The following is a 26,451-nucleotide window of genomic DNA, read 5'->3' as shown; positions in this document are numbered from 1 at the left end:
ACACTCACATACTAGTTTCTCAGAGCCTATTGTTTACCTCAGGCATCCCTCTGGTTGGCTAAGCTGAGAGTTGGAAGCTTCCATTGTGTGAAAAGGAGGCACAAAAATGAAATCCTCACTCTACCACTCACTGGGTGAGAGAGGGGGGGATCCTGGCAGGAAACAGGCAATTTCATAAGGTACGCGCTCTGTGGGAGGCAAGAAGAAGAGGAGTGACGGAGAAAGCGCCTGTTAACCAGAGTGGTTTGGGGGTCTTCTATTGTTTGGCTCTCCTGCATAGTCGCAGTAGCAGACGAGAAAAAGCCGCTTGTCTTTTTAAAGGCGCAGGAGGTTGGTGTCGGGGGAGAGAGTGGATGGAAGAGGGGGGAGGAGGCAGGGAGAGCAGCAACACAGCTCAGCGATATCAGAAGGCAAACAGAGAAGAGGCACCTCAGACACACATGCAAGACAGAAAGAAAGAAGGATTATTATTGTTATCATTATTAAATTCTTTTTGTTTTGGATTATTCCCTCTTTTGCATTTTGCTCTTGGAGATTTTATCCCTTCTGGTGCAGCATCACTGAATCACCAGATGAGAAGCAGGAATATTCCCAGTCTGTAGAGGGGCAGAGGATCGGGGATGCCTAAAGTGAGGAGCCCTTAATCATCCGCTGCTTTGCTCCTGATGCGAGCAGAACTCGCTCATCCTCTGCACTGCAGCACAGCCAGCTCAGCCGCTGCTCGCCTCCTCTAACGCAGGCTGCCTGCCTTCACTCTGCGAGGATCACAGCCATAAAGAGAAGGAGTTTTGGGGGTAGCAGGTGGATGTGGAGGGTGGCTGGAGATCAGGAGCAGGCAGGGGGGGCAGGGGAGGCAGAGCTAGCTGAGGATGGGAGCCAACGAGTCCATGGAGCAAGGACAGAGCCACTGTCCATCTCAAGAACACATGTGAGTTTGACTTGATCTGCGTTCCTGCTCAGTGTTGTGTCAAAAAGATAATAAAGGAGATGCAATTTATGCCAAAGATGGAGGACTGGCATATGATGTCTTTATTTATTCATGGCTTTGCATTGGTCTTTCATGTCACACAAGTGCTGAAAAGGGTGCTGGGTGATATTATTATCCAGATTGCACCTGTGAGTAATACAGTACAAATGTACATACGGCTCACCGTTGTTATTTTTTTAAGAGATGAAAACTGAAGAAAATCTCTGTGAGTCATTGTTGTTTACATTTTCTCCTGTTTCATCTCTGAATGTAAACTACCATAAGACCCACCACCAGACTGTAACACTCCATTACAGCCAACTGAGCACGTCAGCATTGTTTTTGTTGCTTTTGTGATGTAAATAAGGATGGGAAATCTGGAGCACGTGCACGGACACATGTGCATCAGGGTGCTTGGACCTCTGCACACTGTGAATGGATGAAACATAATAGTGCTGCAGGTTGAGCCTGTGGGAAGCAGGATACAGTGCAGTAGGCGCCGCTGGGAGGCTGGTGGGGTGATGTTTTGTTCTGTGGGAAGGAGGACGCGACTGGCGCTCTGGGAGCAGGAGCTGGTGACCGTGTTGAAATAGAACACGCCGTGTGAGGAGGAGTGGAGAGAGTCGGAGTTAGAGACTGAGCAAGAGTGCTCCACTTTGTTTTATTTATATCTCAGACACACTACTGCACAAGGGAAGAAATACCTGGGGAGGAACAGAGGAGGGGAATGAGGGGAAGGGACTGCTTGTTCCGTATGAATGATTTATGGCATAAAAGAGCCATTTTTAATCTCAAAGCTCGGCACTGTTGAGACCTTAGAGGACTAAATACTTTTATACAAACTAAGCAGAGGCTTTTTTTTGCAGCACGGTGGAGTTAACATACCATACAGGTGCGCAGAAAAGAAGCACCTTGCCTACCATTAGTACGCTGTGTAACTCTTTCGAAAGCACTGGCACTGTGAGTGATAAGTGTTAGGAAATGGTTCAAATTATGTTTACGCTCAGGGCTCTTTTTTGAAATTCTTTCCCAGCGTCATAAGTCCAAGATTTGTTTTCTGTATTCAAGTGGAGGTTGAGTTGTTCTCTCCCTCCATGTCTTTCATACAGCAATCTAAACGAACCTGACATCTGATGTCATAATCAAATAAGGTGATACTTGAACCCCTCCTCCCTCTTGGTGATACTTGGTCTTGCTGGCTTCTTGTCTTTTAATGTGCCATCTGCTTCCAGTGAGTACCACAGATTAGCCTAGATGAGGTATTACTCATAGAGATTATCTTAGTCTGACACTCTTTTGTCCTCATGGTGTCTTTGTTTTGAGATGTGCGAGGATTTCTTGGAAAACAGGAGGAGAGATCTTTGCTGATTGAGGCTGACGTCAGTCTGGACAGAGATTGAGAGACTGAACTACATCTGCTGTCTGAGAAAAACACTTTTCATTCAGGTTTTGTTTATGTGTCCTGTAGAGGGTGCACAATGATTCTCTGCAAGACTTCGGTTCCTGAGGTTGAAGAATCACTTGCAGAAGACATAGCTGCTTTGTGTTCTTGGCCTCTGTTTGCTGCTCCCTGCTGACCACATCACATCTGCATAGAAGCTGTTGTAAAATGGAAATAGGCTGTGTGTGGTGTTCAGCGGCTATGATGTAATACTTTAAATCCAGACACTCATTCATCACGGAAATAAAAGCACAGGAGCTCCCTCTGTTGGCCTCTCTTCAATTCTATCTTATGGGATAGACCATGCGTATGACTCCATATTTTACCTTCATACTAGAAAATGAAGCAGATATTGAAACCTTATTTTCATACAGTCAAGTTATACACTGACTGTTTGACTGATTAATGTTTGTCACTGACATTTACAAGTGCAAAACATTAATCAGTCTTACAGTTTATTGAACTGCCACTTTATGCTGCCCATCCCTGACTAAGCTGCTGCTCTTTCCCTGTTCAATGACCAACATACTAACAGCAGATCACAAAAAAAACTGATACTAAAAGCTGAGAGGGAAGAGATTACTGGATCATGAGAAGATAACAAAAGTATAGAAAATGAGTGAGAAGAAGCAGGGAGTTGGAAAGAGCTTGATGATAGTCGGTATCCAGACAGAGAGAGCTTAGACGACTATGACAGTGGAGAGATGATGGAGTAAGCGTGCGGCAGATAATCCATTGAGGCTAATCACACAGCTGCTTGGAGACCAGCCGCCTGCCTCTATTTATCCCTCCCTTCTGCTTCTTTTTTCCATCAGCTTTCATCTAATCACAGTCACCTCTTCATATCAGTCATTAATGGTGATGTCAAATTTAGCCTGTCTTAATTTTCATCTTCTTCATTTTAGGATAGTGAGGTGGTTTTTTGGTTTATGTGTCAGTGCAGCCCTGCTTCTCTTTTTCCCCCAGTGGCTGGTGAAGTCTGTCCCTCCAGCACGGTGAAAGCTGTTGAGACAGACGGAGTTGGATTTGGCTTGAAGCAAAGACACGTCTGGCTGTCTGAAATGCATCGTCTCCCTGTTTCACGCTGCAGAGTCTCTCTCTCTGTCTCCAGGCAGTCATCTCAGCCTGCGAGAGGCAGCTATTAACTGCTGCTCCTCTTTGTTTCTATTCGCCCCCATACCTTGACTGCTTACCCACGCTCTGCTTTACCTCTCTCTATATTTTGTCTGCTACTCTACAACCACAGGAGCAGCAGATGGTGTGACTGCATTAATACAGAAGCTATTTCCTTTCACCCAGTTAATTTGGTTCATATCTACAGTTAATTACAGCATTGCTCTCAGTGTCTGATTTCAGGTTTATTAGATGCCGTTGGTATCAGTTTGAATACCGATGATCAATACTGGTCACTCTGGCAGAGTCTGCTCGCCTCATATATCTGTAATGCGTCTTAATTGCCTTCTCTATCATTTAATACACTTTACTGAACCATGTGATGTGTGTTTGTGTGCGTGCTTGTTGGACTATTCAGCATCCAGCCTTGCTCCTTTTTTTCCCCCTTTTTCATCCACCGTAGTGGAACATATGGTGGGAATAACCTCCAGTTACCATAGCAACACAGTGTTTGCAGTCGCATAAAAAATGTTCCCTGCAAGGACACAAACAGAGCCGTAATGAGTCCTAATTACTTTGTTATTTCCCTTTCTTGTTTTATTTGCATCCATTCTCAAAAAAGCAGCTGATTTCCAAGTGCTGTTTCTTAACACAGCTATTCACAGGCAGCTAAATCTCTCTTCATAAAGGCACTGGCAGAAGAGTTTTAATTCCCAATCTGCATCCAACTTGTTGTCGTGCAGGCTTTGTTCTTTGCACACTCTCTGTTTATGTGTCTTGTCTTCAGAGGTGTCTGCGTCACTGCCTGTCTGACCATCTGACAATATGATCCCAGCTCCCAGTGACTGATCCAGATGGATGTCTAGGCAGACCAGTCTTATCCTGCTGGGACACACTGGGCCCTCACAGAGATTACTGCTCTGCCCACATGCTGTCTCATCTGGCATCACAACACCTTTGCAGGGCTAATATATTTTCAAAACACATTAAATAAGCTCCTCTTATCATTTGATACCTTGTTGGGATTTTAACATGAGTGCAACATGATGAATTGTTTTGATTTGTCAGTGGGGACATTGCATTGCACATAAAATATGTCACTCTTTGGTTTAGATGAACCTCCTTTACTGCTGTGATGTGACCCCAGAGATAGAGGACACATTGACAATGACAGCAAGGCATTTTCTACCTGCCTTTCCTATGATCTGGAATGTCTCAGCTCAGAATTTGTGCTTAGTTTGCTTCATGTTGGCCATACTGAGGGTCTGATGGTGTTTCAGACCCCCTGTGTGTTTCATAGCACGTTATTTGATCCAAGCATGACCCCCACATGATGCTGAATACCCTCAGCAGTGGAATAGCGAGATCAGTCTGGTTTGTAGAGCAAGGCTGGGGTGTGTCATTGCTTTAAGACGAAACTGTTTGTTGCTTTTTGCCACAATTAAGATGGACACTATGAATGAATAAGGCTCAAGGGGTATAATATGTAATATGTATACGTAGTGGATGCAATGGTAGTGTCAGTAATGAGACTGAGCTTTTTCAGAGGTGGTTCGGCTGGTGGGTAGTAGACCTTTTCTGTGTGGATACAGCAGAGTCTTTCAGGAGCAAGAGGGGTAGAGGGAGGGAGGAAAATAGAGAGAGGAAGGCTGGGACATAGAGAGAGATAGAAGGAGAGAGAGAGGTTGCCAGAAAATACAGTAATGCAGGAGGTGGGCTTCTGCAGGCAGTCTCATTTAGATTGGGAGACATCATTTCCTACTGGGGAGGAGTGGAGCCACACTGATATGGCTACAGATGACAAAGAGGTGCAACGTGGAAGGACTGTAGATTGGAAACAAAGAGATCTGGACACTGGACATTAGAGGAAAACGATAGAAGGCAGAGAAAAGGTGTGATCCGGTGGTCCTAGCCATCGTCGTAGGAGAGGCAGCGGGCGTCTAACTGTGTGTCAGGCAGCAGCATCGTGGTGCGGAGAGGTGTAGCCCACCAGCAGCCATGGCAGTGAGTGCGTGGCAGGCTCTGTCTCCACTGCAGTGGGCTCGCTGGGGCTGGGATACGCTGCTGGGAGGGGCAGGAGACGGGAACAGCCCAGACTCGGATCCAGCTCTGGGGCTCCTCCGGCGTCTCTCTTGGGGCTCGCATCATGACAGTTTGATCAGGGCCGCCGGTGAACCGGTCAGACAGAGGTGAGACAGGATGGGAGACAGGGGCCACATACCGCCAGATAATACACTGACCATCAGAGCATGGAGCTTGGTTGTCATATGTATATGCAAGATAAGAAAGAACAATCAATATTGCTTTTACTTGGAATGACAATGTATATTGACTTTATTTGCAGCCGATTGTCATGCACAAATCGATCATTTCTGGGTTTCTGGCTCGGTGCTGCCTTCAGTCGATTGTGTGTATTTTATGACTGTGATATCTTAAGACCTTGAGGTGGTCTGATGTGTGTGAGTGTTAATCTGTGTGTGTGTTGTGATGCTGGGTCTCAGGTGTGTCATTATCTGTCACCTCACTGCAGATTCAGCATTTTTATTGTAGCCATTAAATTCCTCTGGAAATGAAAACAGAAACACATATTGTCCTGGAGCTTATTGTTTTACCAATACAGGGAATCACGACTGCTGCCTTACATACTCGATAAAATGCTCCACATGCAATATTTTGTCTTTGGTGAATCTGTATTATTACATATTTACACAATATATTGCCTTCAAGAATGATGTCAGCGTTGCTTGTTTGGAAAAAAAAATTGTGTCTTTTGTGATTTACTGTTGTTCTTGACATTAATCACTGCTATTGTATTGATCCTGACACAAAATCTGATTCACAGTAGCCCTGACTTGATATTTCCTTATCCTTTGTTACAGGAGCTCAGACTCTGATGGAGCTTTTGAAACCCCAGAATCTACAACTCCAGTAAAAGCTGCTTCTCCCACTGAGCCTCAGAAAGAACAACTATCATCTGATGACAAAGGTACAACAAGAGAATTATTCTAAGATGTGTGCTTAGCTCCTACACAGATTCATCTTCTGTTACACTACAGTAAAAATGGATTGTTATCGGAAGTAGTACTGCACCATCTAGTGGAATAAAGTTGTCTCAGCACAGCTTTTACTGTGCTGAAACAATCTCCATTTTTGGGGGGATATCTGCTAAGGACATGCATGTCTCTTCAGTCTCTTTTTCATGTGGTTATTTTTTCATGCTTTTCTACCACATTCATCTCTGTAATTGGATGTGTCCAATGCCAGCTGCAGCATACAGCTCTATGCAGGTTTTCTTATTATCACCTGAATCTCACCCACAAAGTAATTCAAATATAGGATGATGCTCATTTAGTTATATTGAAATGCTGTGTGGATTTTTGGCTATTTTCTGAATGAAATCATTGTGTTATATTCCATATTTCTCCTTCCTTTGCAGTCACAGACACCTCAGTCAGTGATCCTGCCTCTGACTTGCCGACTGCTGGTCCACCATCTCGGTCTCCATCCATTGCTTTTGATGAGAACAAGCCCATTGCTGCCAGTGGTACCTACAACATCGACTATTTTGCTACAGAGCCAACGAGTCACGCACTGACCCGCTCCCTCAGCCTCCAGGGAGGTGAACTAGATAGTTCTAGTCTGTTGGATGGATCAGTGTCGGGAGGATTCCGTCCACATTCTGAATCCTTCAGCATCGGCACTGAGAGTGCCCCAGGAACACTCCATAGGCCCAAGAAAGTCCGTCCTGGGTCTGTAAAGAAGAAACCTCTCCTTAGACAGAACTCCAACCCAGAGAGCCCAAGACCTGCCTCATCCAACAGCACCCCAGAAATCAAGAAGCGGGCGAAGCCTCGTACTGCCAGCCCTCTCCAAGCCCAAGAGGAAACTGAAGGTGGCTCTGCCACCCCAAGCCCTGGAGGAACTCTCCGAAGAACCAGAAAGAACCGTGTGGAGACTCCTCCACCTCTGGCAGAGGAAACCAGTAGCATCAGTCAAGCCAGCCAAGAGAAGAGTATTGTCGTCCCTGCCTTATCTTTGTGCCAGGAGGAGATCCCTCCCCCTGGTAATCTAACGGGCAACGACGAATCTCCTATTCCTCCTAGTGCCTCATACAAATGGGATCCAGAGAATTTTGATAATATTAACCCTTTTAAGACAGGAGGTAGTAAGATTGCCAACTCCCCTGTCCTGGGTCGCAAAGATCCTGTCTGTGTCCCCATTGCAGCCCCTCCAGATAGTCCTCCTCTCCCTGCTGTGGAACCGCGTTGCTCCAGTCCCCCGGCTCCACGTAAAGAGCCAATCACCAACCCAGAGGAGCAACCTATTCTACCCAAACGTCAGCCAGTAAGACTGGAGTTTGATTACTCAGAGGAGAGCTGTGAGGCACCACATCAAGCCTCTCCTCCACTTAAGAAAGTGGGTAAGAAGCCAGGTGCCAAGATGCCTCTGAGGAAACCAAAGCTGGGCCTGAAAAAGGCACCTCCAGCACAGACAGAGCAGCTGGACAACAACCCTCCGGCAACCCATAACGGCAATGAGAATGAAATTCCTACACCTAAAGTATCTTACAACTTTGAACCTGATAAGTGGGAGGATCCAAACTTCAATCCGTTTACTTCAAAGAAAGGCATCGCCAACTCCCCCAAACTGTCCAGGCCGTCTTATGACTTTGACCCCAACAACTTTGATGACTCCATAGACCCTTTCAAATCCTCCAACAAGATGGCCAACTCCCCTCCTAAGGCATCAGCCTCCTTTGAGGTCTCATCCAATGACTATAATGATAATGAGAATGACAATGACAACATTGGCGAACTGGAGGACCAAAACCAGAACAAACCTACCAAGAAGAAGAAAACTCCCATCAAATCGTAAGTTGACTCAGTGTTACCAGAGGATTGCATATTTATGGAAAGCCCACACTTTCTTTCAGATTGTGTGTAGGAATGTGTGCCTCTGTGAGGATTTTAGTCTAGTCTGTGTTGGTATGTGGTTCACTAGTTTATTATGCCAGTGTCGTCTGTCTGTCTCTCTGTCACCTGTGTCTGTGTATTCTCATATGTCACAGGAAGTCCAGGGGTGTGTCCTCTCTATGTTGTCTGTTGTAAGTACAGGGACAACACCACCATCCACCCCTTTTGACCCTTAATTCCACCTTTTAAAGCAGCATGTTGCCCTGTTGTCCCCTTCCTATTAACAGAAACATCACAATCCCTTATCAAACAAATCCATTTAAACTTTTGGAATCCAACCCGGTTCAACTGGAGGATACCTGTTTTTAATTTTGTTTTAAATCCTGTCTTATTTATGTTCCAATTTCACTTATGTGCCAGCTGAAGAACATCATAGTTCAGTCAAAATAGCCATACTGGCAGTAATTACTAAAATAAGTGCAAAATATGTTTTAAAGCATTTAAACATAATTTTCTAGAGTAACTACCAATATTCTATGCAATGTGCAATATTCTATTCTATTCTATTCTATTCTATGGTAAATCTGTCTTTTTTTTTCTATTGATGCTGACGCCATTGCTGATGCAGTTTCTTCCACATGCCACATGCCACGGTGTCCATTTTTAAATCTGTAGCCAAGGCGCTTGTGCTCCCTCTTGTGTTCAGTGTTGGCTATTGCTGAAAAAGCTAAAAATATAAATAATTATATTTTTACAAGGATATATAGTTTTCTAATTCATCTTGTTCATTGCCCATTTATATAAGCTCCAAAGGAATTCAGGATGTATTACAACAGTGAAACGCTTCGCCTGAAGACGTGCGTCATCCGCAACAACTGCAGAAATTTAACAAACCAATTATCTCTGATATTTATCTTACATTAAATACAGACACTAAAGCAGGGTGATTCATCTTGAAAGTTGCTAAAAGCTGCTTAAAATTCTATACAAACTCTTTCAGAACCTATATATTTTGGGATCTGTACATTTGACACCGAGGAACTGACATGAGAAAAGTAAAAACATGTCACTAACAATAATCTACATTAAAATATCACATTTTCATCGTAACCTAACCTCTCAGCTACATTGTCAAACACTTCCCTCTCTATGACCCGTGATATTTGTTCATTAGTGTAAAATTTGAAGTAAAAATATTCATAACATGTTATTCATTTGTCATTACTCTTCACTGTGCAGTTACTAACTATAGACTCAACCACAGTCACAAAGAGTTTCATTGTTTTAATCATTTCAGCTGCACAGTATGTAGTACTGTTTGACATATGGTAATGCTGCTCAATGCAAATTCTGTTTTCCTTCTATGCAAAAGCAGATGTACCCATCCAGCTTAACAGTTTAGCATTTGTGACTATACACACTATTTCAATATGTAGCAAACACTCAATGTGAGTGTTGGATCTAATGAAGAGTTGCGTATTTGGGGTGCTGAGTGTTTCTGGATCTTGATGATTTTCTTTTTTTTCTCAGTAATACTTTCAGAGTGAAGAGGTCACCAAAGAAATCACCAATGTCTGACCCATCACAGGTATGTATCCAATGCTCCGAATTGGTACTTTATCTGCCTGTATTTTTCCCTCTTTCTTCCATCAACTCTGCCAATTCCCTCATTTTTTGTGTTGCAGGATCCGACGCCTACAGAGGAACCTTCCTCCCATCATACACAGGATGACCATGCCACGGACGAGGAGAAGCTGGCCTCCTCCACGAGTCACAAGTGGGCCGCCCTGCACGATATGGATGCAGATTTAAACTCTGACCAGCAAGAATTCCCTCAGCCATGCGACCTTACGTCCTTTGTTAATGAGAACAGTCTTCCTCAGGAGGCTCCAGGTGAGACATAACTATCTGAATCTTTGTACCTTTGGCCACCTGTTTCCAAATACCTGCTAAGAGACATCAAAGCATACCACAGACAGGCAGGGCTCAAAGAGAAATGTAAAGCTTATGTTTGGATAAATCCTCATGTACAGCAGCTAGCCACTCTTTACTCATACAGCAATGTTATTGATTCTTGTGGCAGTGAAATAAGCCTGTTGGCCCACTGCCCTCTGACCTGTAGTGGCTGTCTGGCTCAACCCATCTGGGTCAGAGATGAACTACACAGTCCTTCCTCAGCCCCTGATCCCATCAGACCAGAGGTCTACACTGGTTGATGTGTCTGTCTGTGCCTTCTGTTTTGAATACTTTGTTTTGTCTGTCTGTCTCAGTGCAAGACTATGAAATTGAGTACATGGAGAAGATTGGCTCCTCTTCCCCAGTGAGTATTTGATGTTATTCACTGATTTTGTTTGTCTGCTGTTTGTGGTATTTAGTGTATTGCTAGTACATATTTTATAAAGATTTTGGCTGACAAAAAGTAAGAGAATCGGACACTTTTCTGTTTCCATGTTGTGTGTCTTGTAGCCACTGTCCGTGAAGAAGCCATCTTTGTACTTGAAGTTGGACTCAGTATCTGACAACTTAACCAAAAATTCATGTGCACATGGATCTGAGCCCAGCTCCCCCTGCACAGGGTAAAGTATACTCCACTTATTGCAACATTACAACGTGATCTTTGTCTTCTTAGATTAAGTTTTACAATGCAATGCCCAGCCCATTTCTTATTCTGTAGTATGTTAAATGTCAACCGTAGTGATTTGGATTGCATAACACATTCATTTCAGATACTTAAGCAATGTTTTCATTTACACTCTCATCTATCATAGACAGTACATTACATGTCATACCTCCCTCCACCCCCTGCTATCTCTGTTTTTCTCATTCTATGCAGGAGCTTTGAGGAGATGGAGGCCCAGATAACAGCTGGTATGAAGACGCCGGTGTTGAGTCCACGTCCTGGTCCCGAGGGCTCCGCTGGGGATAAGGGCAGGAAGAGAGAAAGCGAAGCCCTCAGCCGAACGCAGAGCACAGAAAGGGATGAGCAGGTGAGCCAAAATGCCTTTTTTAACAAGTGTCACATATGCTAGGGGGGAAAAAATCATTTCTGTGTTTAGTTGCCATCATGTCAGGAGAATCTGTCACGTTTGATTTTGAAACATTTACACCGTGTTATTGTTGAGCCACAAGGGGGAGACAGAGTGCCACTGCTGCGTATGCTTTATCATAGGCTGTGACTCAGCCCTGCAACATGAACACCATCACTCACAGGGATTCTCATTAAGGCTTCATCACTGATAACAGATAGCCAGTCCGCCACACTAAGGTTCCCTGCTTGAATTCAGTGAATCAACTCCCAATGCTGCCACTCAAACACTCAGCGCTTGCTTTGCCATGCTGTTCCCTGCCCCCTCCCTCCCCTTTTGCCTACTACTCCTGGTGCCCTTTGTAGCCCCATAGCCAGGGCCCGGTGGAGGCCCCTGCTCCAGCCCTGGCCATGCCCCTCTTAGACAGGCTGTCTGAGTGTGACGACCCCCTGCAGTACCTGGAGCCCGACCTGGCCGAGACCAACCCCACTGCATTCGCCCAAAAACTCCAGGTGTGTTGACAGATCACACATGACCCTGCTTGATCAACCTTACAGGTGTTGGCTCTGGTTGCCCATTTGTGGCCTCGATATGTGACTGTGTGTGTGTTTTGTACAACCATTATTTCCATTGTGTCGCCATGTTACGTACATCATGCCTTTTTCATTTTCCCATTGTTTCCTCCTCTTTCGTGAGTTTCAGTTTGTAGCTTGATGCGCAAAATAGATGATGGTGCGTAAATATGTAGACAGTAGAAAGTGTTTGCGCTCAACTCAAGTTTCTATATGTTTTCCCTTTGCTCTCTCATCCTTGGGCCGCCACCCTCCTCTCTTACCCCTGAAATTTGGCCCTCATGTGTGCGGCCAAGGAGGAGCTGGTGCTTGCTGCCCTGAGGATAGAGGCTCTGCAGGTAGCCAAAAACATCTCTCAGTGCCCCTCCCTCTCCACTGTAACCCCCCAGGTACTGCGCTGAGTCAGCCTGCACCTGCTGTATGCGAGTGTGTGTGGGTGAGTGTGCGAGTTTGTACGACGCATCTTGAAAGGGTGGATGAGTGAAAAGCAGGTGTGCGTGACTCTGGTGTGTGTGTGCATGAGTGTGTCTCAGCCTGCCTCTCCCTCCCCTTAAACACGCCATTCCGAGTGTGACTGTGACGCCATGGCCTTCTCAACATGGTGGCTGTACCACTACATCCACAATCCCACCACCTCTTGTGCCCCCCCGCATATAAAATCTCTAACATGGCTTAACGCGTCCAGTTCCCACCCTGACTATCAGCGAGCTCCTCCAGGTTGACTTCTCAGGAACAGAGTGTTGTGCCTTCTTAGTCCCTTGCCTTTGTTATGCATGTTGGGCAACATGCATGTTGCCTGTTCATGAGAGGCTTACATCAGCATGAATATGACTGGGATTGACTCACACTAGATGAAATATCCTCAACTGAGGAGTAATATGGATATAACGCTCCCGGATGTATTACTGATGGTTTGCCATCATCGCCCCCGAATCCCCAGTCACATTCCTGTTTTGTGATTTGGTCCTTTTCCCAGACTAACAGCACTAACAAACAGCTACAGCAGATAGGTGTCGGCCTTCAGTTTAGATTGTATGTTAGGGTAGGGCCTAGGAATTTGCTGGTTAAGTTCCATGGAAGAGTCGGATCAGGGTAGGCACTTCCCAGTCCTCTTGTCTCATGTTGTTGTCCCACGCATTTTACAGTCTCGACTCAAGAAACCCAGCACTCGGCGTTGGAATATCAACGGTTCACCCTTATTCAAAGTAAGACGACCCGATACCCCCGTGATCCGTCCTCGTCCTAATACACCTACAGTGCAGTACAAAGAATTTGGTCAAAAACATGCTTTTAATTGTTTTTCATTGTTTCATTGACTCAGTACTCCAGCACACTGAATTAGAAATATCAGCTTTACCAGTGATTTAAGGTGTTCGCATCTACATTCGCTAAAAGTGTGGAATCCCAGCCCTTTGACACATAACACTTCCAATTTTTGGACAGTGCAACAAATGACAGGGTGACATCGTTTACAGTACCCAAGTTTGATGTGAAAGCCTTCAAATTAAACCTTTACCCTCTGAGTGCTGGAGTACAGAGCCAACGTCACCGTCCAAATACTTACAAACTGCACTGTATGCTCAAGCTCCAGTAGGTCCCAGAAATCCAACATCCAGAGAGTCCGATAACTTTGTTATGGTTTCCCTACAAAACCTGTTTTTTGTACCAATGAGCGAGTTGTTTTTTCTGCAGTTACCTTTAGTACCTCTCTTGTAGTCTTCTGATAACTTCTGATAGTGTTTATTTCTGTGTTTGACTTAGTATTTGTCTTGTGGCTTTAACTTGTGTCTTTGATATGCCACTTTATTGTTCATACTAAACCTACCCGTGTACCCTGTGGAGTATTCCAATAAGCAAGCAAAAGTTATATATCTGTCTCGTGGGCATCCTTGCAAATGTGATGAATGTCCTTCCTTCCTCAGAAAACACTTGCAAAGCAGATTCTTCCTAAAAAAAATGTAAGCGAAATTGTGTATCCTTCTGCGTTTACGTAAGACAATCATAAAGGGTGCTACAAGAAGACTGTTCCTTATTATTACTCAAAAAAGAACACTTCACAGGGTACCTTCAAATAGTCTATCCTCAAGTCTACGATTGTCCCCGATAGTACTCCTACAAGCGACGAACTAAATTGTTTACAGTTTACCTGACATGTGATCCAGGATGATTTAGTAAAGGTACTTTTGGTACAAGGGATTCTCTCTGTAACACAGAGCTTAAAGTCAAAGCTGCTAGGAGTCAAACCACCGCAGGGCAGGTTTGGATTTAAGTTTAAACCTCTCTGAACTGGCAGGGTAAGCCAAATCAGTATAAACAAAGATGCCCTTGGTTACCTTAACTTGACCAGTCTTTACATTCAGCCGAATAATCAAATTACTGCTCCAGTGAGACCACGTATTAGCAGATCTCTGTCTCCTTGTTCCCCGTGGACCCCCACCATTTCTTTAAATCCTCCTGTAATCCAGGTCTACCAAGGATGACTAAATCCCCCTCAGAGCAGAGTTTTAGGGGAACAAAAGTAGTAGTCGAGCAAGGATGGGTTTTGCATTTTAATATGTATGATATGAGGAATTATTCAGTTCTGTCTGTTCGTATTTTAATAGTTTGCGAAGGCCTCATGAAAACATGTATATGGGTTTGGGCTTGGAGTGTCCCTACCTCAACATTGTAACTAAACTCTCTCTAATTATGTATCCTGAGAATTGGTTCATCTCACATCATTGTCTTTGTAATTGTGCAAAGATCGGGGTAAACTTTGTGAAAAGGTTGAAGTAAACCATAGTAGACACAACAGGTAAGACCACTTTACAATGTTGTAACATTAACATGAGACTAACATATATTTCCCTTGCTGCCCAGTCTGCTCCCCTATCCTTCCTTTCCTGTATATGATCAGCTGCTGCCCTCCTTCCCCTCTGTCTTGCCTGGACCCAATCACATTCAAGCTACTGCAATCAGCGGGCGATCGTGACCGCTCAGCTGGGGCCAGCATCAGCCAATCACATGGCTAATACTGTGGCAATGAAGACTGTTTCATCCAATCATGTGGCGGCTGACCAAGTCTTCAAGAAACATCATTAGCTTGCCCTCATTTACATATTAATTTTGCTGTGTGGTACATTTTGATATAGTTCGATGCTGCCTTGCGGTTTGGTTCAGGAATCCTGTTGAGAATGTGTGTGTGAGCCCGACGTTGAGGGTTTTCTGTCGGTAGCTTGATCTGGTTTGTAACTGGGTATGTTTCCATTCCTTTCCCTCCTATTTGGTTCCTGGAAGCAGCACAGAGATGCGGCGTCTTCAGTAGAGAGCGCGGTGTCCAAGAATTCACTGTACGCCCGGAACACCACCAACACCAACTACATCGAAGGGGAGAGTCCCCACCTGCCCAGAGAACTGGACCACTCTTTGGGAATTGCGCGAGAGGAGGTGCCCTAAAATGTTTCTCTTTAATTCTAAGCCATAGTGAAGTTGCTTTAACCCATCATCTCAGACTGTAACAACTGATGTCACCCTCCTCAGATTGTGTCAAAGGAGAAGGAGGTGCTGGAGTGGCAGAAGAAGTATGAAGACAGTCGGCAGGAAGTGGTGGAGATGAGGTAAGAAGAGAGGCCGGGGGCTGTTATCGCTTTCATTACCATGGAGCCCATGCAAACACTACAGCTATGGTTTTAACACCTGTCTGGATTGGCGAACAGTGTAAGGAGAGTTAGAGCTGCCAGACTCCACCCATTATCACCTTTTAGCCTGCCAATTGGTTTATCTCGCTTGAACCGTCAAACAAAGGCAGAGTTAACTGATGAGTTAAGACCAGAACAAGACGTCTCTCTGAGTCTGAAATCAGCACAAGGTATAGCGGAGAAGAATAAGTGTGGTTGATATGTAGATTTTACAGTTACACACGAGTCTTTCGTCAATGACAAAATGTGTTTTAAGTGGCCATTATAAATGACGAACAGCCTGTCAGCAGCTCAAAACTTATTTACACTCATTTACAGATGATCACTCTATTTATGGTTACTAATTAGGATTCAGGGAAACAGAGAGATCCAGCATAGAAACATTGTTCTCTCTCACAGCAGGTGGTGGTGTGTGTCCAGCTGGCCACGGCTGTGTTAGTGTGGCTAAGACAGAGCTTAATTCATTTGACTGATTGGGCTCTGGATAAGGAGGGGTTAAGAGGCTAAGGTGGAGGCACGGCTAATCAATCCTCTTACTACTGGCAACCTGCTTTTACGAAAACAAAACTTCCTATTAGGCCCTGATGTTATTTTGCCTCGAGCAGCAACGTTATATGTAGAAATATAATACTCATACTTCAGGCTACTTGGAACTCTGACATTTCTCATAAAAAATCATTTTAAAAAGTTGTACACTGAATAGCAGTTTCTGTTCCTTTCTCAGCTACTTAAATTAGAATGAAATATATCAGAAATTTTTACTTCCACTTCTACTTGAAAATATCATATGTTTGCAGTAGCATATGGGAGCAATGTCAAAGCTTTGGCCAAATATAGAAACGGTCTGGCGGTAGCTTCAGATCCAGATTTCATCCATGTGTCTATTTTTGCTGGCCAAAACAAATGCTTATATGAATTGCAAAAAATAAGACAACACATTCAGAAATATCTGGTAATGTGCTATATAATCCCATCCATTTACTGAAAATGTACAATTTCTCATTCATAGGAGAATTGTTGCCGAGTATGAGAAGACGATTGCCCAGATGATAGGTGAGTTAATGGTTAAATATCCTTTTCCAGTTGATAACAAAACCCATGCATTGATTTCAGAGCACATTTTAAAGCAGCTACTATGCCACTATTTTTACACTTGCTTATTTCCAGCATAATATATTGTATAAGTTCTTTGTGAGCCCTTATCCACCATATCCACTGGTTTCAGACAGTTGAGCATTTTTTTTATCCTCTGCAGCAACTTAGCTTTCTATGTGCTTGCTTTCATACTTTTGATTGATACGGACCGAGTCCTAGTGTCAATGGAGGGGGAGGTATTCACCTCTGCCCACTCGTGTTCGACTTCTCTGGACTCATTAAATTTCACTGCAGGCTCACTTTCTGCATTATTCCTGCTCTCACCTACATCTTTGTCACCTCTGGACATTCTTGAAGATTTGATTTTTTGCTGCAGTCTATTTTCATTTCTTACCCTCATTAAGGCACTGTCACAAAAAGGAACAATCTGTCTCTGCTCATGTCTAACACTCGGCTCTCTCACGTGTCTTGCCCTCCCAGCTTGACTTAACACAGTCCCTTCTTTTCTGTTCTGCTCCCATCTTTGCCCCTTACTATTTGATAACCCTGACAGGCATGCCAGGTGAGTAACGCGTAATTGTCCTTCACTTGTTTTCGTCCGCTCGCATCGATCCATCCGTCCGTCAGAGAGAGGGGAGCAGATGTGCTCACTTTCTTCATCTCATCCAGTGATATTTTGTTTGTCCATTTTGTTGCATATCATCCTGTAAGCTGTGACATTTAGTTTTAGAATCTTTTGGCATTTTTTTTATTCACCTGCCCTTTCTGTAATCCTTCAGTTGCTGATGCGAAGTACGATATTGTACAAATTTGATCAGACGCTAGAAACTTCTACATAAACATCTGGACTTGGCCCACGACAGAAGAAGGTTGCGAAAGTCCTTCATGCAGCTTTACAGAGATAAGCAGGTCTAAGCTTGTGACAGGAAAGGAAGGAGAAAGTTGGGAGGGGGCTAATATGCCATGAGGGGCTTTGTCATTTAATACTGAAGAGTCTAGAAGCCACTCAAAGCAAACCAGCTACCAGCTCTGCCTCTCTGGTAAACAGGTCTCTTTTTAATTTCCTCATTGTTCAGTGTTTTTGTTTGCATGCTACACTGGTTTAACAGAAATACTCATATAGTGTAGTGAAAAATGTCATACTAACCCACAAATCCATTTTGATATATTGTCAAAAATATCAAAACAGTGTTTGTACATATGTTTGTGTGTTGGTTAAATGGTGTATGTGCCCACTACAGTGGACTCCTCAGTGGATAGTGATAATATACAGTGTGTTTGTGTGTGTCCACCAGAGGATGACCAGAAAGAGAAATCTCTCTCCCACCACACCATCCAGCAGCTGATCATGGAGAAGGACCAGGCCCTGGCTGACCTCAACTCCGTGGAGAAGTCTCTGGCCGACCTCTTCCGTCGTTATGAGAAGATGAAAGACGTGCTGGAGGGCTTCCGCAAGGTAACACACACAAATTATTCACAACTAATGAGTTTTTTTCAGCATGACCGCATTGTACTTCATCTCGGATTTTGCTTGACAGCCTTGTGGCAAGTAATTAAAATGTTTTTCACCCCGCTCAGAACGAAGACGTATTGAAGAAGTGCGCTCAGGAGTATCTGTCCAGAGTGCGCAAGGAGGAGCAGCGATATCAAGCCCTGAAGATTCATGCAGAGGAGAAATTAGACAAGTGAGTCTATACATACTCTCATTATGTCACGCTGATTCCATAATGACTGTGTTGTTTTCCCCAAAGCAAGAACACCACAATACACTAACTGTGCAATAACTCAGTGCCCAGAGGAAATATGTTTGGATGTTGGCCAATGTAATTAGCTGCTTCTTTAGATCGCTTATATTGTACCTACTTGGAATTTCTAAAGATGAATTCTTTATTGGCTTTGCCGCTGTGAGGTTTTATTAGACCTATGGGTATGTGGGTTATGCAGAGGTGACTTGATTCTCATTGTGTTACTTTTATTTCTCCAGGGCCAATTCGGAGATAGCTCAGGTGCGGGCCAAGGCCAAGCAGGAGCAAGCTGCCTACCAGGCCAGTTTGAGGAAGGAGCAGATGAAGGTGGACTCTCTGGAGCGCACTTTGGAGCAAAAGGTCAGCAGTGGGATGTAAGAATACATCAGAAGAAAAATCCATACACATCAAAGTGTCTGAATTGTCATTTCCAACGCATCTTTTGCAGAACAAAGAGATCGAGGAGCTGACAAAGATCTGTGATGAGCTCATCGCCAAGATGGGGAAGAGTTAGCAGCCACACCACATCCTTGCCAAATATCACAGATAAAAAGAGTGTTTCTTCAAATGAATCACTCGTCCAAGAACTGACTGACTTCTAAGGCCAAAGTGGTCTTGGGGTTTTTCTTTCCTACTGACTTTGTGTATACAGGATCCACAGGAATGGCTTCCTCTTATTAATCTGTACATTTTTGATGTGTCAGTGTATCGTGCTGTATCGGGGGTCTGGTTTAAAGTTTTAGAAAATTTATCATATCATTAATGAGTGTGTGTGCGCGCGTGTGTGAGAATGTGCGTATGATAATGAGAAAGTGCAAGCATTGTTCGTGGGTTAAATTATCTATTATGATGTTGCCATGACAGCCACTGAGGGAGAAGACTGTTTACCCACTCCTGTTATTGTCTCCTGTTAATACCAGAGAAAGATAGACCAGATGCTTAGATTTATTCATAAAATGTCGATGCACTAAGAGAACACAAACTATCACAATAGCTCCTTGCATGTGAGAGAGAAAGAAAAACTTTTAATGTTAACCTTTGTATATACCGTAGGAAATTCCAAGTATGAAAAAGACTCATCTGCATTTTTGATAGTTACTCTGTCACCCTCCGCCCGCTGCCCTCACGTAACCTTGTAGATATTTGTCATACTTGTCATAGCTTTTTTGGATGAAATCGTGGAACTTTATTTTTTGGATTTTATTTTGATATAAAGCAAACTAATTGTGACTGTATTCAGTTGTGACCAGGAGTAATTTAATTTTGGATGGATATGTCCTAGTCCTGCAATGGTCTTTGTCACACTGAGGGATAACTTCTCTGCACAGCTACTGTACAGCATCTGCTTACAAAGTGCAATAAAAGATGGCAATACAGCTCACCGTGTTTACTCTGGTTCTTTCCCTCCACGTGGTGAGGTATTGCATTTGCATTGCCTGGAATATAGTGAAAGTGATTTTGGACCAGGCATGAATAATAAATCAGGATTAAGATGCGACTGTGGGTATTTGACAATATCCTGATTCCAGTCGGTCTCTGAGGAAGCCAAGGCAGGTTTATTTGTGTCGCACATTTTATGCACAAAGGCAATTCAAAGTACTTTATGTAGTGCATTCTAATAAAAAACAACATTAAAACTTTCAAATTCAACATAAAAGAAGTGAAAATAAAAGACTTTATTACAAAGTATAAACTAAATTAAGGTGTAGACTTTAGTGAAAGTACAGACAAGATTAAACAAAAATTTAGAGAGTATGTTAAAGTATTACACGGCTTAGCTCCAAGTGAAGCTGATTCAAGTGAGAACAACAAATTATACAGGCATGAGTGTATTGCTGGTGTGCAAATGATGCACTGATGCTTTTTAGACCTTTGTTTGGTGTCATTTTCTTGTTTCCACCTACTTTAAATGAGTGAGTTTTAATTACGATACGTGCAGCACAGCGTTTGCTTTTGCTAGGGGGCATGTGGGAAAATGCTAATTTGAAAGAAAAAAGCAAAATATACATGTTTATCCACACATTTTTAGGAGCAAAGTAAACACAAATCTTCTGTGGAACTGAAAATCCCTGTGAGGCTGATCTGTTGTGGTAATCGCGGTTGTCGTAAAAAAAAAAAAATTGTTAAAAAAGCAAGCAGATGTTGAAAAAGAACACTGGAAGTTGGGGATAAATGCTTGAACAGCAAGGTACTGAGAGTCAGAGTGGTAACACTATGAATACAGAATTCCAGAGCAGGCCCATATATCAAATCCAGTATCACTTTCTCTCTTATCGCTTTTATTTAGTGAACTGTGCTGAAATAACATTCAGTTTAAAATCAGTTTGAAAGAACACAATGAGTGGTATCACTGTAGATGTAACTGATTTGATCTGACAGGTCTGTTGGGTACGTTACACGAAAAAAACCATTTGGAACTAAAGCTTCAGCACATTGCAGAGTTAAAGTTTTGACAAATGCTGCATCTTGGCAGCGACTGGAATAATATATTTAGAACAGAAGTGTCATCGAGACAGATGGTAGCCTACTTGAAATGATTTAGAACAGTTCTTGTGACTGTAATGTTCCCTTTCTGTTATTTCTTTCCACGTCCAACTGAAGAAGTGACAACATTTGCATCAAGATTATGGTGTAATAATGGCAATATATACCTAAATGCAGCTGAATGATCTCACACAGGTGAATGTACATCATAGAAAAACAATCATCAGTCTTGTGGCACATGACCCCGCCACTGAGAAAACTTCCAGGTAAAGTTATTTTCCTGTGGTGACCAATCCAGGTGCAGTAGGATGATAAAAGGCTGGACCAGACAGGGACATGAAAGGGAAGAGCCAGCCTCAGGATGGGTGTGGCCAAAGCAAAGAGGTAAGGTAAAAGGTTTAGGTTGGATCCTAGTCTGACTACTAGTATAACTACTGACACTCAGTACAGAGCCTTGGGCCCCGGTGTAAGGGCCGGTAATCTCATGGTTGGTGCAGGAGAGGTTATTAGCTCATCTGATAGCCCAGATTAAGCTCAGGGGGCTTGAGAAGCAAACAACCTGCTTTTCAGTGTTTGATCAGGACGAGCGAGGACCATCATCATGAGAGCTATCCAGTACTGTCTGCTGCTCCTGCTTTCCCTGGTCCTGCTGTCAGCCCACAGTAAGAACCTGGTTTTCTTTCCCTACACCACTCTTTTGTCCATCCTCCTTTACTCCTTTTCCCCCATTAGATCCCTCCTCAGCCTTCTGTCCACCTGTCACTTCGACTTGAGTCCTCCTTCAGACACTCCTCTCACCCGGCACACTTGAATTTCCAAGAGTCCTTCACAGTTATTGTTTTTTCTGTATTTTTTTTGTCTTTGTCTGAGAGGCAGGAACCTGTTGAGTGAATAGCTGTTAGAAATGGCTCTACTTTCTGACACCAGGAGTAAACATTGTCCCTGCTGCAGTTATTTCCTCAGATATTGCCTGACATGTTTTTAGAACAGACTGAGACCTTATAATGACACTTTATTTAGGCCATATTTGCAAACTGCTGTGCATTTCTGTGGGGATGCTCTGAGTTTTGTTTCATTTCAGTCCATCATCCTCTACAGTAACTACCATGCAATCCTAACAGCTAATCTCTTAATAGGCCTTGAGGCTAATACTCCTAGCATGTGTGTGCAGTGGCTGTAGGGATAGATTGGGGTCAACAGCGAACAGTAGGGGGCATTTATATGACATATCAACACACAGAAGAGGGCATAAGCAGGAAAGAAAAGTAGCCAATTACACAATTTCAAAGTATTTTCTCTTAGTGTTTTTAAAATTTTGCTCTAAAAGTTGTCATTTTATCAGTTAAAGAGCTCAAAATCTGACATGAGTAATTTAGTACTCTGTCTGCTTGTGTTGATTTGCTGGTTTGTTTTGAAATTTTGGTCTATATCTGCACGGAAACAGCATTTTTACGTTTTTTTTCTGTCCTCCTGCCATCACAACAGAATGATGACAGACACATTTGGGGTTGACGGAGGTTATTTTGATGGCCAACGCAAGAGATGTGCTGCTGTGAAGAATATTTGAGGCTTTTGCTCTGATCCTCTTAGGAGGCAGCATTAAAGTCTGGAATTTAGGAGATGGATGGAGAGTTTCAAAAGGAAGCGTTAAAGTAATATTTCAAAGGTCAGTTAGATCTCAAATAGCTGTTCCCCTTCCTTGGGAGAGCTTTAGAAATCCATTTTAAATGTGTTTTATGTGCTGAAGTGGGCTCCTGAGGCATTAGCTGAAGTTTACAACGATGCATTTTTAAAATATCAGAGCACTGGTTTACCTCTTTGGTTGGTTTGGGAAGATTTGAGGGAACAGAGTGATTAATTAGCACCGTCTCTTCACTTCTCTGTGCCTGCAGAACAAACTCCCACATCGGAAATTTACAAGGCCTGCATGTACATGTTCATCAATCCCATAGATCCTGTTTAAATAAAGGATGAAAATATTAGGAGTTTAGATCCTTGCTCACTCACGCATCTGCTCCATGACTGAAGCGTCGAGAAAAGGACTTGGACCCTTGTAGATCTTTCTTGATCTTCACTAACAATGGTGCTGAAGTTATGATAAAAAGAGGCTGACGTAGCTTCAGTATGCCACAGTGCAGACTTCACTGTGTGAGAGCAGATGGCTGATAAGAATCACTTGCACCAGTGTCTAAATATGGGATTTTAAAGGACAAACATTGCAGCATACTTGAGCCATAAGTAAACTAGTTGTGCCTCAAGGGGAGAATACATCTAGAATACAGCTGACACATGCATTTTTTTTTCCCATCGCTGAGTTATTTGTTGGAAAATCCTAGATTACCATTGTAAACAATTCTCATCAACTCAAGCAGTAACATCTGGCCGGTCCAAGAATGACTGAGCCTTACTATTTAAATAGAGTACTATTATATTTTCCCCTAAATGTGCTCTTGTAGCAGCCTAGCTTTGTTTGTCTCTGTTCAGCTTTCCTGATACTGCTTTGAGTGCAGTTTCTCATCTTTAGTATTTTATGTGATCACAATTTCATCTTCTCCCATCATTGATGCACCATATCTCTAAAGAACACACTGCAAAGATAAAACTGTGCTTCCTAGATCAATAAACTGTTTAGAACAACATGCTATGCTTTGACTTGTTGTGAACGTAAAGCCTTTTTTTTCTTTTCTGTTTCATTCAGCTGATGCTTTGCGATGTTACACCTGCATGGGCTCTAATAACGCCGACTGCAACCGGCAAGGCTCCAAAGCTTGTCCCAGCTACTCTGATGCCTGCGCTGTAGTGGTGGGCCATGACAGTGAGTCCAACAGTGACAGTGTAGTAGCATTTCTTTTTACCAGTTTATTTTCTACCCCTTAGTTTTGAGCAACAATACATAAAACTGTGTTAAATAGAGGAGAGGCTGCCGTCTGGAGCCACATCTCAGTCAGCAGGGGGTCTGAGGCTTTTAAGTAAATGAAGAGCTTTTCTACTTCTGCTCAGTGACCATCCTTAATTAGGACGCCATGTGTTCATGGCACCAAGACAGATTTGTTAAGTCACAGCCAAGATTTCATTTTGTATTGAGCTGTAGTAATGATATTTCTATTTAACTGATTTCACTTGCAATTTGGGCTAAATTTAGGAAAGGTAGAATCCTACAACATATACGATCTTTAGGGGAATTTATTTATACAAATACTGTGGTAAAACCTGCAGTAGCAGTTTTTTAGGCCGTTGGTTTTCATTTGCAATGAGCCATGAAAGAGAAAAAGTATATATCCAAAAAAAATCAATCAATCAATCTTCCCAAGCAAATAAAATGCAATTCCAGCACTTTGCAAGTGAATGACAAATCATAGGATGGTAAAAATAGATTAAGAGGCTATTGCACACCAAAATAACAAAACTGAATTAGACAGAGGACAGAGTAGTTAAGATAATGAAGAATAAATCAATAAAATCACAAAAAAATTTCAAGACTTAGTCAGCCAGGACAGTTCATTCTTGCAACAAATATCTTACATTGGTTGACCCATGTAGGACAGCTGCTAAATCGGTGTAACTGGCTTCTATTTCTGTCCGTTTGATAGGTGGCGTGATGAAGTCGTGCTCCTACAGATCGTTCTGCAGTCAGGCCAACAGCCAGGGCTACAGAGCTCCAGGTGTCAAAGTTCACTGCTGCTACAGTGACGACTGCAACGTCACAGGCTTTGCCTCCCGCCTGCCCGGACTCAACTACTCGCTACTGCTCCTGCCGTTGTTGTTCCACTGCTTATTCAAGTAGACGTACAGCTCAGCTGAATCACGCCAACAAGTTTCCACCTGTAACATAAATGCCAACGACTTTGCCAAATAACACCTGCCTCATTTCACACTTCATGCCATCCTGTTCACTACCACTCCACTTAACTCTGATTTATTTTATGCATCCGAACACAAGCGTAGACATCATGGAGATACCGTACATGGCAGAGTACGGTTTAAGGTGTGACTGTGTGGATTATATGAACCACGTTGGACTGAATCCATTAAGAAGTACTCAAGTAGATGCGTCTTTCAATGGATTTCACTAAGCCAATAAGTAGAAGATCCTGAGGGAAACGCTGGAATAACAGGTGGAGACCATTTATTATTTTATAAGAGGAAGAGCTTCCATGTCCTGGTTTGATGCTCATCACACAATTTGTGAAGCTACACGATAATAGAAACTAGACTGTTAACGATCACCCATCAAAATATATTTTACTGCATCTTTCCTGTCATACATATTGATACGCACAAATATTTCAGCATGGCTTGTGCTGCAGCAGATGTCGTTGTGGTTATATTTATCACTGAGACCCCACTCAGCTGGAGTGTTGTTACATCATTAGCCTTCTACCTGTCTGCCACACAGCTGACTTCTATGAGATATTTTGGAAGGCAGAGGAAAAAAATGCTTGCTTCTCATGCACTGTAAATCCACATAATCCTTTAACATGCCCGTGGCCAGGTGTGGTGCTCTGATGAGGTTAATCCACTGCGTTTGAAGTCACTTAAAGAATTACCAAGTTTATAAAGAGACACACTTCACTGATGGATGACTCATAAAAGTGGAGGCAACTATATTAAAAAATATATATCTGTGCATAAAGACCACAAGACATGCCCAGAGGGTGACTGCACACTGTTTATAGTGTAATTCTTTTTGCAGTATTTTGTTTGGAATTCATGTTGTGATGTACATTAAATACATAACCCACAGCCGTTGGTGTCTTTGTGCAATTTTAGTTCTATCAATAATTTAAATGAGCGAGAAGTTGCATTATACTGTACTATAATAAGTTTGAGAATGTCTTACTTTAACTTTAGCTGCATTCTTACACTGGGTTTGTGTACATTTCTCATTATGAGTACTTTTTTAAATTAAAACATAATTTCATGATAAAAAAAATAACTAACACGACTGTCTTTTCTAAACTGTGTATAATATATTGCATGGACGCATATTCTACTACTGAGCCGCACAGTAAAACTCTTATTGAATGTATAGATTAACTCATGATAATCCTACGTAAATGCAACCAATATAAAAGTCCTTTGGCGTCTGTCCCTGTGTGAATATAATTCTTTCACTAGTAAAAATCACAGCATTATGAAGACTGTCAGGGGTGAGAGATTGTCTGAACTTCTTTAAACATAACAAACAGCACTCGGATCAAGTGGATTAACCTAATTTCATTGGCACAATTCATTTCTAAGAAAAATAAATCCTTTTGCTGGTTTGAAGAACTTGGTTTTTGCTTTCTATTGTCATTTTTAGGAACCAATGAATGTTGCACTTGAGCAAAAGTTAACATTTATGTGCTAATAAAAAAATCAACCTTACTAACTAATTATTAAAACTTAAATTTCAGTCTTCCGAAAGGGTATTTTTAT

At 42.8% G+C, this 26,451-nt stretch overlaps 2 protein-coding genes across 3 annotated transcripts; both read left to right on the top strand.

The window, feature by feature from the left end:
* The first annotated feature begins 124 nt into the window (after nt 1–124).
* Nucleotides 125–19,925, top strand: tacc2 (transforming, acidic coiled-coil containing protein 2). Of its 2 annotated transcripts, none has more exons than XM_051960429.1 (18): nt 125–928; nt 6,401–6,507; nt 6,958–8,392; nt 8,590–8,625; nt 9,965–10,022; nt 10,120–10,327; nt 10,705–10,754; nt 10,901–11,010; nt 11,268–11,421; nt 11,826–11,972; nt 12,329–12,421; nt 15,312–15,458; nt 15,552–15,628; nt 16,719–16,762; nt 18,100–18,260; nt 18,383–18,489; nt 18,789–18,909; nt 18,998–19,925. In XM_051960429.1, the coding sequence occupies exons 1-18, from the start codon at nt 870–872 to the stop codon at nt 19,061–19,063; spliced, it is 3,180 nt and encodes a 1,059-aa protein (XP_051816389.1). In that variant the 5' UTR covers nt 125–869; the 3' UTR covers nt 19,064–19,925. The 2 variants fall into 2 exon arrangements, with proteins under 2 accessions (XP_051816389.1, XP_051816388.1); XM_051960428.1 differs by lacking the exon at nt 125–928 and adding an exon at nt 5,237–5,710.
* Nucleotides 19,926–21,163: 1,238 nt separating this feature from the next.
* Nucleotides 21,164–26,205, top strand: ly6pge (lymphocyte antigen 6 family member pge). The gene is made up of 3 exons (XM_022192330.2): nt 21,164–21,695; nt 23,732–23,848; nt 24,624–26,205. Exons 1-3 carry the CDS (start codon nt 21,635–21,637, stop codon nt 24,815–24,817), a joined length of 372 nt encoding a protein of 123 aa, XP_022048022.1. The 5' UTR covers nt 21,164–21,634; the 3' UTR covers nt 24,818–26,205.
* The last annotated feature ends 246 nt before the right edge of the window (nt 26,206–26,451 follow it).

This window comes from Acanthochromis polyacanthus, chromosome 15, assembly GCF_021347895.1.
Source record: "Acanthochromis polyacanthus isolate Apoly-LR-REF ecotype Palm Island chromosome 15, KAUST_Apoly_ChrSc, whole genome shotgun sequence".
Taxonomy (NCBI): Eukaryota; Metazoa; Chordata; class Actinopteri; family Pomacentridae; genus Acanthochromis; species Acanthochromis polyacanthus.
Note: the sequence above shows the minus strand (reverse complement) of the source record. Positions and strands in the feature narration are given on the sequence as shown.

Excerpts from the sequence above, each read along its gene's own strand:
- ly6pge (XM_022192330.2), top strand. The coding sequence starts at position 21,635 with ATGAGAGCTATCCAGTACTGTCTGCTGCTCCTGCTTTCCCTGGTCCTG. Across the intron at positions 21,696-23,731 it reads GGTCCTGCTGTCAGCCCACA|CTGATGCTTTGCGATGTTAC; the intron begins GTAAGAACCTGG and ends TGTTTCATTCAG. Across the intron at positions 23,849-24,623 it reads TGTAGTGGTGGGCCATGACA|GTGGCGTGATGAAGTCGTGC; the intron begins GTGAGTCCAACA and ends TCCGTTTGATAG.
- tacc2 (XM_051960428.1), top strand. The coding sequence starts at position 5,520 with ATGGCAGTGAGTGCGTGGCAGGCTCTGTCTCCACTGCAGTGGGCTCGC. Across the intron at positions 8,626-9,964 it reads TCCTCTCTATGTTGTCTGTT|TAATACTTTCAGAGTGAAGA; the intron begins GTAAGTACAGGG and ends TTTTTTTCTCAG. Across the intron at positions 18,490-18,788 it reads GCAGAGGAGAAATTAGACAA|GGCCAATTCGGAGATAGCTC; the intron begins GTGAGTCTATAC and ends TTATTTCTCCAG.